The following is a 12,583-nucleotide window of genomic DNA, read 5'->3' as shown; positions in this document are numbered from 1 at the left end:
TTATGAGATGTTTGATGTGATTTGTCTGAGTATTTGGAAAAAATTTCATCTTGTGTATTTTACATGCATCCTTTAGCTTACCACAGTACAGCAATATAAATGTAAATAAAAAAAAAAACAGCTGTCCTCCCAACTTATTAAGAAACCAAAATTCCCTGATTTTACCTTTTCTTCTCTTTCCAGGTCCGCTGGTCGGATGTCGGTGGGATGGAGGAGGTGAAGCTGAAACTGAAGCAGGCCGTGGAGTGGCCTCTGAGGCACCCTGAGGCCTTCACACGCATGGGCATCCAACCACCTAGAGGAGTCCTGCTCTATGGTCCCCCAGGCTGCTCCAAGACCATGATAGCCAAGGCCCTGGCTAATGAAAGTGGGCTCAACTTTCTAGCTATTAAAGTGAGTTTTCATCATTGAGTCATAATTCCATTTCATCAGAGTGGTATGGTTTGTTTTCTTTGTCTAGACAAGAATTTGAGTAATTATTTGGATCTTTGCATCAGTGGATGATGAGTTCAAATCAAAGAGGGTAAAAGGGAACAGGGTGTTGTTTTTCCTCAACCTTTATACGTAAATATGAACAAATAATGTGCTGCAGGTGTAGCTCTTCATATCATATTCTGGGTTGAATGATCTGGCAAAACGCACTGCATATGACTCAGTGAACAAAAACCAGAATAAGAGAATGGAGCTTATCCAAGAACTTGCTCAAAAGTTATTGCAGATTTACTGATAGCCAAGATGTTTTGAGCAAGATTTTAGAAGCGATGCCATTAGTCTGATGATTGATGATGTGTTGATTCAGTATCATCTTAGAGTCAAGTCCTCCAGTTGTGCAATTTGAACTGCCATTTTTTTTCTTACTAATAACCTGTAGCCAAAAAGTTGTTTTGATTAAGGACATATTTCTTCCTATAAGGACAGTAGAAGACGAAATGCTCAGATTACTTTCTATGTTATGGAAAGATTCTGGCTATGGTGAATTAAAAACTGGACTCGTTCCATGCCAATCCGCCGCCCTGACCTTCACACCCTCACTTTCTGCCTTGCTACATTTCATGCTCACCACTTCCTGCCTTGCCTCTGAACGTTGCCACTGGATTCGATTCGTCCATGAGGAACGCGATTCCTAGGATACCGGACTGGGTTGAAAGATGTTTCCTTGATGACCTGAAGGCGGTCTGACTGCCCAGCTTCCTCTGCAGAGAGCTTCTTTGTCTGACCTTCGACCCTGTGTTTGTCCCCTCTCATTCATCACCCCAATTCTCTCCGCCACCCCCACTGTCGCCCTCGCACCCACCCATCAAGGCCCGGTTGACGGAGATTGATTGATCAGCTTGTTGAATTGTTGATCAGTGGATATTTTGAAAAAAACAGTTGCCATGTGAGTCGTAGGCTTCGACAGAAGCTCTCAACCAAGGGCATTAAGCCATCAGCAAATACCTGTTTTTGAATTTAGCTTTGTCACCTTGCAAACAGCAACATCTTACTGCTAAAAACAACAAAGTAGCTCATGTTGTCGTAAATGGCTAACAGACTTATTTTCTTCAACTTTGATGACTTAACTCTTCGAGACTTTACTGTATTCCATAACCGCTTCAGACTGTGCAACTGTAATTTCATTTTCCAGTTAATACAAATTTACTGAGCATTTCTGTTAATATGATGAAAAAACCTCACATATTTTTGGATAAATACTTGAACATTAGAGAATTTGATATTAGATCTCAGAGGGGTTCACAATCAAATTAACTTGTTTTGATCAAATTACATTGTTTACTACATAACCCCCTTCAATAGCATCCTCTTACTTTATATTTCACAAATGTACAGTAGCTGAAATTGTTTCCACATTCACGTTAGTGTTGTTGAATTATGTATTGTGTTTGATACAAAGGTGATAGAAAAGAGTTGTACGGCGATCTTGAGCAGCAGGTTTGCAATCATCAGGAAGAGTATCTGCTCTATGAAAAGGGTACAAAACATCCTGTCCCTCCGGCTGAAAGCCACTCTCCAGCATCTGCAATAACAGTATCAGGTTTTTCCAGTGCGGCGGTTGCTTTGACATAGATATGTTATCCAGATTTAAATGTGGATACTTTAAAGCTCAGCCTGTTTCCTCTGTGTGAAAAAGCCCTATTATCATCTTGTCAATTTCAGTTTCCTCCCACTGCAGCCACTGAAACACACTTACATCCGCAGATGGATATGCACACACACACACACACACACACACACACACACGGCTCGTATCTCTACAGTGTCAATGGTTTTCAAGCTCACCATGTCCAACCTTTGACTCTGCCGCAGAGAGAAGGAACCTGGGATTAATGAGTCAAGCTCCACACTTACTGCAGGAGACAAAAGGGCTGCGAGTTAAGTGTCGTCTCCTCCGTCAGCCCGGACGTGTTGAAAGGGTGGATTGCTGGGGAGGAAGTTCTTCTGAGGGTTGAGTGGATGTTTATCTGTTTCTGAGCGAGGGAGAGAAGAAGGAGAGAAAGATTAAGAAGTTAAAAGAAGAAGAGTATATAGGAGCTTCAGTTAGTAGTAATAGCAGTAATAGGAGTAAAGTTAGCGATGGTAGTAGTGCAAATAGTAGACACGGGCTAAATCTGAAAGATGCAGTTTGCCCATGAAGACAACGCACAGCACAGTGTCTTCATGGCGCTTTTGAAAAGTTTCCTGTCCACACTGAAATGTCTAAACAACTGGAAAATGGCTCAATCCCTTCTTCCTCTCCTTATGGTCAGAAAACAGCACAATCACAACTCATTTTACAGCTGAACTCACGGTTTATGTCAATGACAGTTAAAATTTCTACTATCAGACACATAAAATAATGATTTGATCGAGACTTATAAAAGCTACCTAATAACCGTTGAACAATAAATCCCCCATTATGCTCACAAACAATTAATAACTACACCTGTGTTGTATGATCAGCTCGAATGTCATTTAAAAATCAGTGATGACAGTGACAGAAAGTTGTCCTCTTAACTTTACTACTACACAGCACCTGATCACATCTGTTCAATAGATGTGATCATTATGAAGAGCTTGGTTTTTATTGTCCACACTGAGTGGAAATCCTTTTTGATTTGATTGATTCTGGAAACCATTTTCAAAAAGCAAAATATTTTTTTGGATGTGTTTTCAAATTTAAGTAGCTCAGGATGGACATTGAGTTTGTAGCAGTAACAGTAAAAGTTATGTCAGTGGTATAAGATGTAGTAATAGTAGTAGGACTGGTGTTATTCTCCCAATAAGATAAAATGTGATTTGTTTGCAAACACTGTTGAATTGCAGTCCAGTTCTACTTAGGCTGGAGGAGTTTGTGAGCTGGGGATAAAACTCTGAAAAGTGGAAATACAGTAAATCACTTGTGGACATTTACATGGGACAGAGTGTTTTGGGTTGTTTGGGTAACAAGACTTTGCAGAAACCTTGAGAAGTTTAAAAAAAACAAAAAAACAAACAAACAAAAAAAAAAAAAACTTAATCCCATGCTTAGTTTTCATTAAACCTGGCACTTTGCTTCTGAGAATAGACCAAAGATGAAATATAGTTTGCAGTGTAGAAATAGCAGCAGTACTTAGACTCTAACAGCAGTGGTAGTAGCGGCACTGGTAGTGTTGTTGGGGACAGCAGTAGTAGCAATCATGGTGATGTTGTGATCATACAGTCACACTGTGGGAAATGTCTCAATGTCCAAGGTGAACCACAGATGTTACACGCAAACATAGACCAGTGCACAATTTACAGTGAACACTGAAGCACTACTGTGCAATTACACAACACACACACACACACGCACACACACACACATCCTGCGGTCCTCCTTGACATTCTCACACTGCGTTATCACCGGTTCAGAGCAGCAGCAGTTGCTTCTTCTTCCTCTCTCACGTTGTTAGTTCACAGTTTAAACCATTTACAAAGGTGATACTTCACAAATCAGGACCATGATAAGTCATGAGAGCCCTGACGATGATGGAGATTGTTATCGATGATCAAAATCAAATACTTTAAACTCGACCTCTATGGATCTGATAAATTGAGTGTACTTTTTTTCTTTACATCACCGATTGGTTCTGCGGTGAGACAAAACATAGCGTTGTGCATCTGAACTATAATGCAGTAGCTAAACATTTTGTCAGCATGTGAAATTATAACCCAAATGTTAACACTTTAATACTTTTCAAACTTTTCTTCCAGGGGCCAGAATTACTGAGCAAATATGTTGGAGAGTCTGAAAGAGCCGTGAGAGAGGTGGGTGCATTAAACTTCCCTTACCGTGATTATCACAATAACATGGTTCACAATAGTCTGTTAAAACCGTTCTCATGTTAACAGACAGTTCTGCAAAGTGACATTCTTTCGTGGTGACTTTATTCTCGCCAAACTGCCGAGTTAAAATTGTAGTGCCCTGAATATTTTTAGTTGTTGACATAATGAACGGATGACCTGAGATGCAGTGTATGACATAAATGAATGCTGTATTTCCTGTGTATGTTTGTGTGCACTTTTGGCTGAGAATGATTCATTGGTCCTGTTAAAGATTTGTCCTGTTTTCCTCTCCTCTATTGTTGCTGACGCTGCCTGCAGGTGTTTCGGAAGGCGAGGGCCGTCGCTCCCTCCATCGTCTTCTTTGATGAGATCGATGCTCTTGCCAGTGAAAGAGGAAGGTACGCCATGTTCTTTTTTTTACCTTTATGCCATAGAAACAGGCCTGGAATTATGAAAAAAAAAGAAAATGTCGAAGATAAGTCCCTTCCCACGTGATAAACATGCATTTCCTCCCTCATAGTTCCTTGGGTAATTGTTTACTGTTCACCGCTGCTACTGTCCAGTGTTTACTATTTTCAGCGCTGTGGTCATTCATTGTCCAGCGATGACAAATGCACAGTCATCGCTGCGGTCTGCTTTAATTTACCGGCCGTCCCCACACGTCTCACAAAGATTCACTTATGAATGAACGGAGCAAACATCCCAGAAAGTCTGCATGACTGCACTATCAAAGCCTGCCACTCGGTTCCTATGGTGTCCTCTTGGACTTTTGCGGCTTTTCACTGCCGGAGAACACAGAACTCAGTCTTGTCTGCAGGCGCTTCAGTGGGATGGCACTGGGAACATCTGTGGCTTAAAGGAAAGAGGACGGGGGGGCGGACAGAGGACACAGATCGGAGGCACACAAACACTTCATTGTGCCCTTCCACGGCAGATGGGGAAGGCCAAATATGCAGCTTGCTTCCTGGTAAACCAGTTGATGAAACTAAATGTTGTAGGAAGGAGCACAGAAAGGCCAGTGGCCCGTCTTTATATCTTTTCTGTGTGGGCCCTCAGTCAGAATCCTGAATCGCTACACAGCATATTTAGACGTCTCTGTTTTTGTTAAAGTGCCTCTGACCCTGCAAAACAGTTTGTGTTTTACAAAAAAGTACTGGATATATAAATTATTAACTTATCCCTACTACTCCACTTCATCTTTTCTCACTAGAATCACCAACATCCATTAAATCTGAAAATATTTGGTTTCTCCTCCAAGTAACAAAGACATTGTGAATCCCTCAGTATCCAGTATATCCAATATATAATATATATTAGGGCAGAACAATATGCAAAAAAAAATCATATTGCAATGATGATATCAGTCGCGATTTCAGTTGGAGTGGCCATTTTTGTATTTTATTTTCACTGAAAAAAAAAAAATAGAAACTATGATGATGTGATTTTTGTTGGGTCTTGTACCAATCAAGCCTGTTCCTTTGCGTGTGGAGATTATGATTTGAAGGCCAGGGCATTTCAGTTACACCACAATGCTTAATTTAAGGGTCTGTTGTGACACATTTTACCTTTATTTAAAAAAATTGCAGCTCCTGTGATTTGGATATTGCACTTGGCCGCAATATATATAATATTTCAATTAATGTTCAGCCCCAATACAAATACAGTACCAGTCAAAAGTTTGGACGCAGACGAAAGCGAAACTTTTGACCTGTACTGTATATCATTTTTCACTTGTAGGAGAATAAGTTTACAATAGTTTCTGTAATGAGTACTTGGCATCAGCTAATAGTAATGAAATCATGTTTCCAGAATCAAATTATATTGAGAAAGAAAAATAATAATCGATTTAAATGGATTGCATATTTTTAGAATTAAATTGAATTGCTGGTAAGTTTATGCGTCATGTACCAACTTTCCAGTTCTTAGTCTCAGTTCCAGCGTCTTTTCAAAGATGGGATGTTTTGTAACTGGAAATGAGCACAGCTTCTCTTTTCCACCATCTTTATTTTGTCACTGTTTTTCTACTTTTATGTCTCATTTACTTCACTCCTCCAAGCTACCAAGCTGTATAAGCCAGGCCATTCAGCTGACAGCAGTTTAGAGTATGCATTTCCCAGAGAAACTGGACTTGGGTGTTCAGTGCAGTCTCGACTCATTTCCATCAAGAACAGAATACAACTGTATTTCAACTTGTCTTCATCAATCAGTAAAACTGTCAACATCCCTCTACTTTTACAGTATGATTGAGCCCCCCCTTATTTCTTGATGTTCAATTTTGCGAATGCACTCTGAGCTCCGATTCCCCACCCAGCATGAGAGTTTGTCAGCTCGCTGTGATGAACGCGGGGCTGGACCTGTGCCTCGAGGCCACTCGCCATTTAAAAAAATAAATGCACTTAGCGCTGATCTATAAAGGATATTTATTGGTCTTCACTTCCTGCCATGTTTAATCAATGAAGTGGCTCACTCATACCAGCAAGAATTCAAAACTGTTGACACAAGCAGACGGCCTCGGCTGTGCAGTGTATGAGTGTGTTTTTTCCTCCCGAGGCAGGAGATGAGAAGCACCTGTAAATCTGTCAGCCTACCTGCCATGAGTCCAGACTGGTGGAATGAAATGGAGAAGACAGAAAGAAGTCAGGACGAGCTGGAGAGCAGGGGAGACGAACACAAACAAGAACTTGAGACAGAGGCAGAGACTGATTGATGAGAAGAGAGAAAAGGAATTGTTTTCTGATCAGAGGAAGAATTTCTGCCCTGTTCAGGATTGACTGAGGCCCTGACAGAGAACCTGGCAAGGAAAAGATCGTAACAATAAGTGGAAAAACAGAAGGATAATTAGATTTGAAAAGAACAATAAATGAAAGAGTGAAATGTTTAATGAAAGGAAGAAATACTTTCTCTCTGCATTTCTTTATACATCTCCTCCCTTGCTCATTGTCTCTGTCACTCCTCTCCTTTTCTCTCACCCTTATCCGCCTCTTTCTTTCCTCACATCCTCCCTCCTTTCATCTCCTTTCATCCACACTTTTTCTCACCCCTTCATTCTTCCTCACCTAATATTCTCCCTCTCATGCCCCTTCACCACTTTGTCCTCTTCCCTCCTTCCATTTCTCTCCACTATCTCTCCTTACCCAAACTTTCTCTCTCTCTCTCTCTCTCTCTCTCTCTCTCTCTCTCTCTATCTCTCTATCCACCCCTCTCCTCCTCCTCTCCCTTCATATCTCAGTGACAGAGCTCCTTTGTGTTCCTCTGCAGCCTTGTCTCTGCTAATGACGTCTGGCACTTCCGCTGGCCCTGTCAACAGAGACTGTGTGTGTGTACGAGCTGGGAAGGGTGGCTGTCTGCACTGCGCTATGGAAAATAACCACCTTGTAGTGCAGTGTCTAACACAGTGATGAGTTTCTTAAAGGACTGAGCTGGTGATATTCCATATTAGATTTTTCTTCTTGTCAACAAATCCTGCAAAAAGTGTCCCTGGTGTAGTCAAGGCCTGTTACATCTTAGTCTTCTGTGTCGTGGAGCGCAGTTGTTTCCAAAAACTATTAAAAGCACATCATTGAGCCGCACTGTTGCACTGTGTGACATGTCCTTTCATTACCATGAACCTATAGTTGGAGTCAGTCTCTCATATAATATCCTGCTGCAGCAAATAAACACGAGAACATCAAATGTGTATTTACGCATGTCTCAAAGTAGTCATCAACAAAAGCTCCATTTCTCTTGTTTGCGTTACGTTTGCTGACAACTACAGTGCTCGTCAGTGCTCAGTGACGCTTCATAATGATGCTTTAACTTTGTGACTGGCTTTTATGTCTTTTCATGGGATTGGTAACAATAGCAAAGATATTGAATAATGCCAGCTGTACCCGAGCACATGATTATGGCATTTATTTCCATATTACCTCTGATGTAACTTAAATTGTTTTGTCTCCTGTGTTCTTGTTTCTGTCTGCTGTTATAGCAACAACAGTGGACCATGATTTGGCAAATGGGGATGTCTCAATTTTATTTGTTGTCTCACCTCTCACACACTAATTAGGGATGTCTCATTAAAAAAAAAAATATATATCATTATAAAGTAAATGGGATTGATGGGAATGCTGCCAGTCCTAGCTGATTTGGCAACACAAGTAGTTACTGTTTATAATGACAAACGCATTTTATAGAGGTTAGGGTTACACTTAACACCAAAAGGCTAAATAGTGTGTACATTTTGTGTAAATAGAGTGTTTTGCTGCCCCTTCTGGTGGAAGATTTCAAGCCTATTTGACCTCTTACCACACGCAGGATCACTACTGGGAGTGGTCAGAGATTGAATTAGCTGTGTTGCACCTGGAATACACTGCAACAAGGTGAAACGTACTCTACGTACCAGTCTAGAGGAAATGTTGCGATTTCAGCATCAAACTCGCCAAGAACTGTCTCCAGCGGTGGAAAGCAACACCAACGTTAACTCTTGTCTCTATCACGTGTTTTCTTTCTACTCTGCTGAAGTTAGCATGCTAACCAGCTCTCCCAGCCCATCTCGTCGCTTTCCGATAGCCACTCATTGTAGCCTCCAGTCTGCCCTGAGGACGTAGCACTGCTCAGAGCGTTATAACCTCTTGTTAACGCAACGATGGCAGAAGCTCTTGTCAAGCGACAATCACCCATCCACCCGTCCCAGCAAGAAACCACATTTCTTGCTGGGACGGGTGGATGGTAAAAGACGTAAAAGTATCCCCTTTAACAAAGACTACAGAAGATTTTTGTTTGAAACTTCTAATACTGAACTCCTGATCAACTGTTCCACATCATGTGAAATGATGAATTTGATGAAATCTGGGAGAGATGAACTAACATTTCCAAACTCTGCCAGATTGGCAAAACAGAGGCACTACATTTCAAACAAGGTGGCGTTTGTTAATCTCTGAAGAAGGACTTCTTTATTAGATATCGATGTCCTGTTTTCTGCTGTCTTGTTTTGAGTTCTGTTCAGAAGGATGTTCATTGGCAGGAAAGCTCAACTTTTGCTGCCAAGGCTTTTTTCTTAAGAAGAGGAAGAATTGGGCTAATGAAAGAACCTGCTAACACAGTGTCACTGAAACTATGCAAAAGTTCCTTACAGGTATTTGAGAACTGGACAGTGTTCATCATTATGTAATACTGCAAATATCGTTGACGAATGAGAAAGGTGTTGAGCCATGTGTTGTATTGGACTCCTGAGAGCAGCAGGTTGCAAGCTGCTATATATCTGTATGATTCACCCACTCATTCATCCATCATATATTCATCTCCATTATATACATATTTCCATTTGTTTTCTTTTCTGTACGTATTTCTTCATTCTCCACCTTTTTCCTCCGGTGCACAATGTCCTTCCTCCCATCTGTCCATTATCTGTCCGTAATTCATCACTTTTCACCATCCGTAATTTTCTTTTCTCCCAGTCTGTCTAATTCAGATATACTCCTTTCCCTCTCCATCATCCATCCTTAGATTCAATCATCCGTTCCACACATCAATCTCATCCCTGTTTCTCTCTCTTTCCATCCTCTCATTTCATCTATCTTATGCTCTCTTTCACCCCTTCAGCTCCTCGGGCTCCGGCGGTGTAGGCGACCGGGTCCTGGCTCAGCTCCTGACAGAGATGGACGGCATCGAGCAGCTCCGGGACGTCACTGTGCTGGCCGCCACCAACCGGCCGGACATGATCGATAAGGTAAACAGACGCCGGCTGTTTGTCTTTATCTCTCCTTCCTCCTCTTTGGTCCGTGATTGATAAGGGTGGGGAGATGTTGTGTGTGTGTCTCCCTTGTCTCCTCCTCTCCCTCCCTTCCTCTGTTGTACATGATTGATAAGGTTAAAGGTCACTTGCTCCGGTCTATCTTCTCGGACTCTCTCCTGTCTGTTTGGACGCTGTCACTCTGTTGTTTTACTGCAGCTGAATTTGATGCTAGAGGAATTTTTAAACCATCTTAGGCTTTCGGTAAGAAACCAGCTTGGAGTGATTTAGTCTACCCTGAAACGTTTATTCAGTTTTTTTTGTTTGTTTGGCTAAATAGTGCAAAATAACTTACTGTTCAAATGTGTGATTCATCATGGCTGAAAAAGAAATGACTCTGAAGAACTAACATCATGTCGGCTATTGGGTGGACTTGAGAACTTTAGCACAGATACTATTGGTGCTCAGACAATGAACCCTTATGATTTTTGATGACTTCTCATAAAGACCCACCACCATGTCAAAGTTGTCACTCATCCAGTGAATCCTATCAACATCTACTTGATATAGTGGCACAACATTTTGTATAGATTTTCATGCCTCCTAGGTGATTTATTCTACTGACTTTTTCTGCAATTCCGTCATTTGGTAAAATTTCAAATTGCTCAGTACTATGGTTTATGACCTGTTACCTTTCAAAACTAATGACATCCCCCTGTACTTTGTGTTGAGTGTCTATGAGCAAAGGTTGGTGAACATGGCAGTGTTAGCATCATCATATTAGCAATGCCATTTAAACCATTTTGAGCAAGTTATCGTGTGGTCATTAGCATTTAGCTCAAAGTGCTGCTGTGTGAAATTAAAATGTCACAGAGTGGTTATCATGGCTTTAGTCTCTTTGGCTAGTTTATTAGCAAAGAGCAATGCACAGAACATTCAGGGAGCATTAGTAGTAGTAGTTGTTTTTAGCTGGCATTGAGTTTTGCTTTTGCCATGTAAAATTCAGTTGAACTTTCATTCATATCATATCAATATTTTAAACTTATCAATTTAATAATCAGTATCAGGGGCCTCTGGTATTGGGAGCAAGTAGCTTATGAAGAATAAAAGTAAGAATACCTGTTATTCAGTGCTGCTCTTCATCTCCTTTTCCGGTCCAAGCTACAGGTTGTGAGCATTAATAAGGCTCAAGTCACACCAATCCCCACCTACAACAGAGTAACAATCAACTGAAAACACACTGTAGGTGGAAATAAAACATTTGACTCTTCTTCCTTTCCTCTTCCCCTCCATGACAATTTGAGAAAAGGGAGCTCTTATTATCAGTCTCTTTACTCCTCTGTGCCCCTTTATTTTCTATTTTTCTACCCCTTTTATCTCCCTCTCTTCCTCTTCCCATCCACAAAAGCTTTCTTTGGTCTCTTATCCTCCCATCTCCGTTCTAATGAAATTTCCTGAGTGCTGATCAAAGACGGAGCCTGTGCCTTGTCAGAAAGGACACAGGAAAGGAGAACGTCGTCGCACTCGTTAAGCTCCTGCTCAGGCCGCAGTCTGTCTCTGTCTTTCTTCCAATTTGTTTTTTTTTTTTTTTGTTTTTTTTTTGGTTGGGTCGCCTCCTCAACTCAGTCACTCAAAAATACCTACTACTAATGCTGTAAGGAAGTGTTTCATTCTAAAACAGCATATCCATCATTCAAATAGAATAAAAACAACACGCAAACTTATGGAGTGATTGCTGACATGAGGTCAAATTGTTAAGAAAATTTGTCAACTTTAGTTTTTCTCTTGGTGATATTTACATATTTTCCTCATGTATTCAGCTCCCTACATTTGCTGTACCCCGTCTCTTTCAGCTATTCCATCCAAACGTCATTGTCTGTTCTTCCTTCAACTAAAAAAAGAGCACGAAAGAGTCAGCACGACTGTTTTATGTGAACTGGTAACTGCTCACTGCAAATCCATCAGCACTTAGAGATACTCCTCAGAGAAATCCTCCACATAAAAATGTTTGCCCACCTCCCCAAGCACTCCACCCCCTGCCCCATTTCTATCCTGCTTGGTGAGAATTGATCCATCACAGTGGTGTGGGAATGACAGCATCTTCCTCCACCTCTGCAACTGGTTGTCGTTTCATTTCAACCTCTATTGGGAGTATGGTGGCTAAGAAACAGCCTGAGTGTGGGTTTGTATGTGTGTGTAAATCTGAAAGGGAAAAAGATACATCAAGAGAATAAGAGGGAGGGAAAGAAGCTCTATTAACAGCAAGCAGGGGGTCAAGCCCCTTGGTGGACAGATGGGAAACCCCAGGCGTCCTTCCACAAGCTGGCCTCCCTCTCAGGAAGTGGTCTCCCGGGCAGCTGAGAAATCAGATTACCTCGTCCTGCCCATAACCCCTACTGTGTGTGTGTGTGTGTGTGTGTGTGTGGGGGGGGGGGGGATCTGTCCATTTGGCAGCTTCCGTTCCCAATGTAGCTCATAGGTTCTTCATTCAAATGACTTGAACCTTACTAAACAACCCGAAACAAACACACACACACACACACACACACACAGACACACCAGCCACTCATACCCGCCTTTACTGCCCCTTCGCCA

The 12,583-nt window shown here is 41.5% G+C and overlaps 1 protein-coding gene across 2 annotated transcripts in view; it reads left to right on the top strand.

Annotated features, from left to right (window-relative positions):
* The window catches only part of afg2a (AFG2 AAA ATPase homolog A), a 115,237-nt gene that overhangs the window by 26,802 nt on the left and 75,852 nt on the right, over positions 1-12,583 (top strand). For both annotated transcript variants that reach the window (XM_071458192.1, XM_071458191.1), the window contains exons 12-15: positions 184-393; positions 4,210-4,263; positions 4,600-4,679; positions 9,859-9,985. In XM_071458192.1, the coding sequence (XP_071314293.1) occupies positions 184-393; positions 4,210-4,263; positions 4,600-4,679; positions 9,859-9,985 (471 nt within the window). The remainder of the gene's footprint in view (positions 1-183; positions 394-4,209; positions 4,264-4,599; positions 4,680-9,858; positions 9,986-12,583) is intronic.

Source organism: Trachinotus anak, unplaced genomic scaffold, assembly GCF_046630095.1.
Source record: "Trachinotus anak isolate AG129_WGS33_773 ecotype Australia unplaced genomic scaffold, CSIRO_AGI_Tana_v1 ptg000021l, whole genome shotgun sequence".
NCBI classification, from domain to species: Eukaryota; Metazoa; Chordata; class Actinopteri; order Carangiformes; family Carangidae; genus Trachinotus; species Trachinotus anak.
The sequence above is the reverse complement of the archived record's forward strand: the minus strand, read 5'-3'. Positions and strand labels throughout refer to the sequence as shown.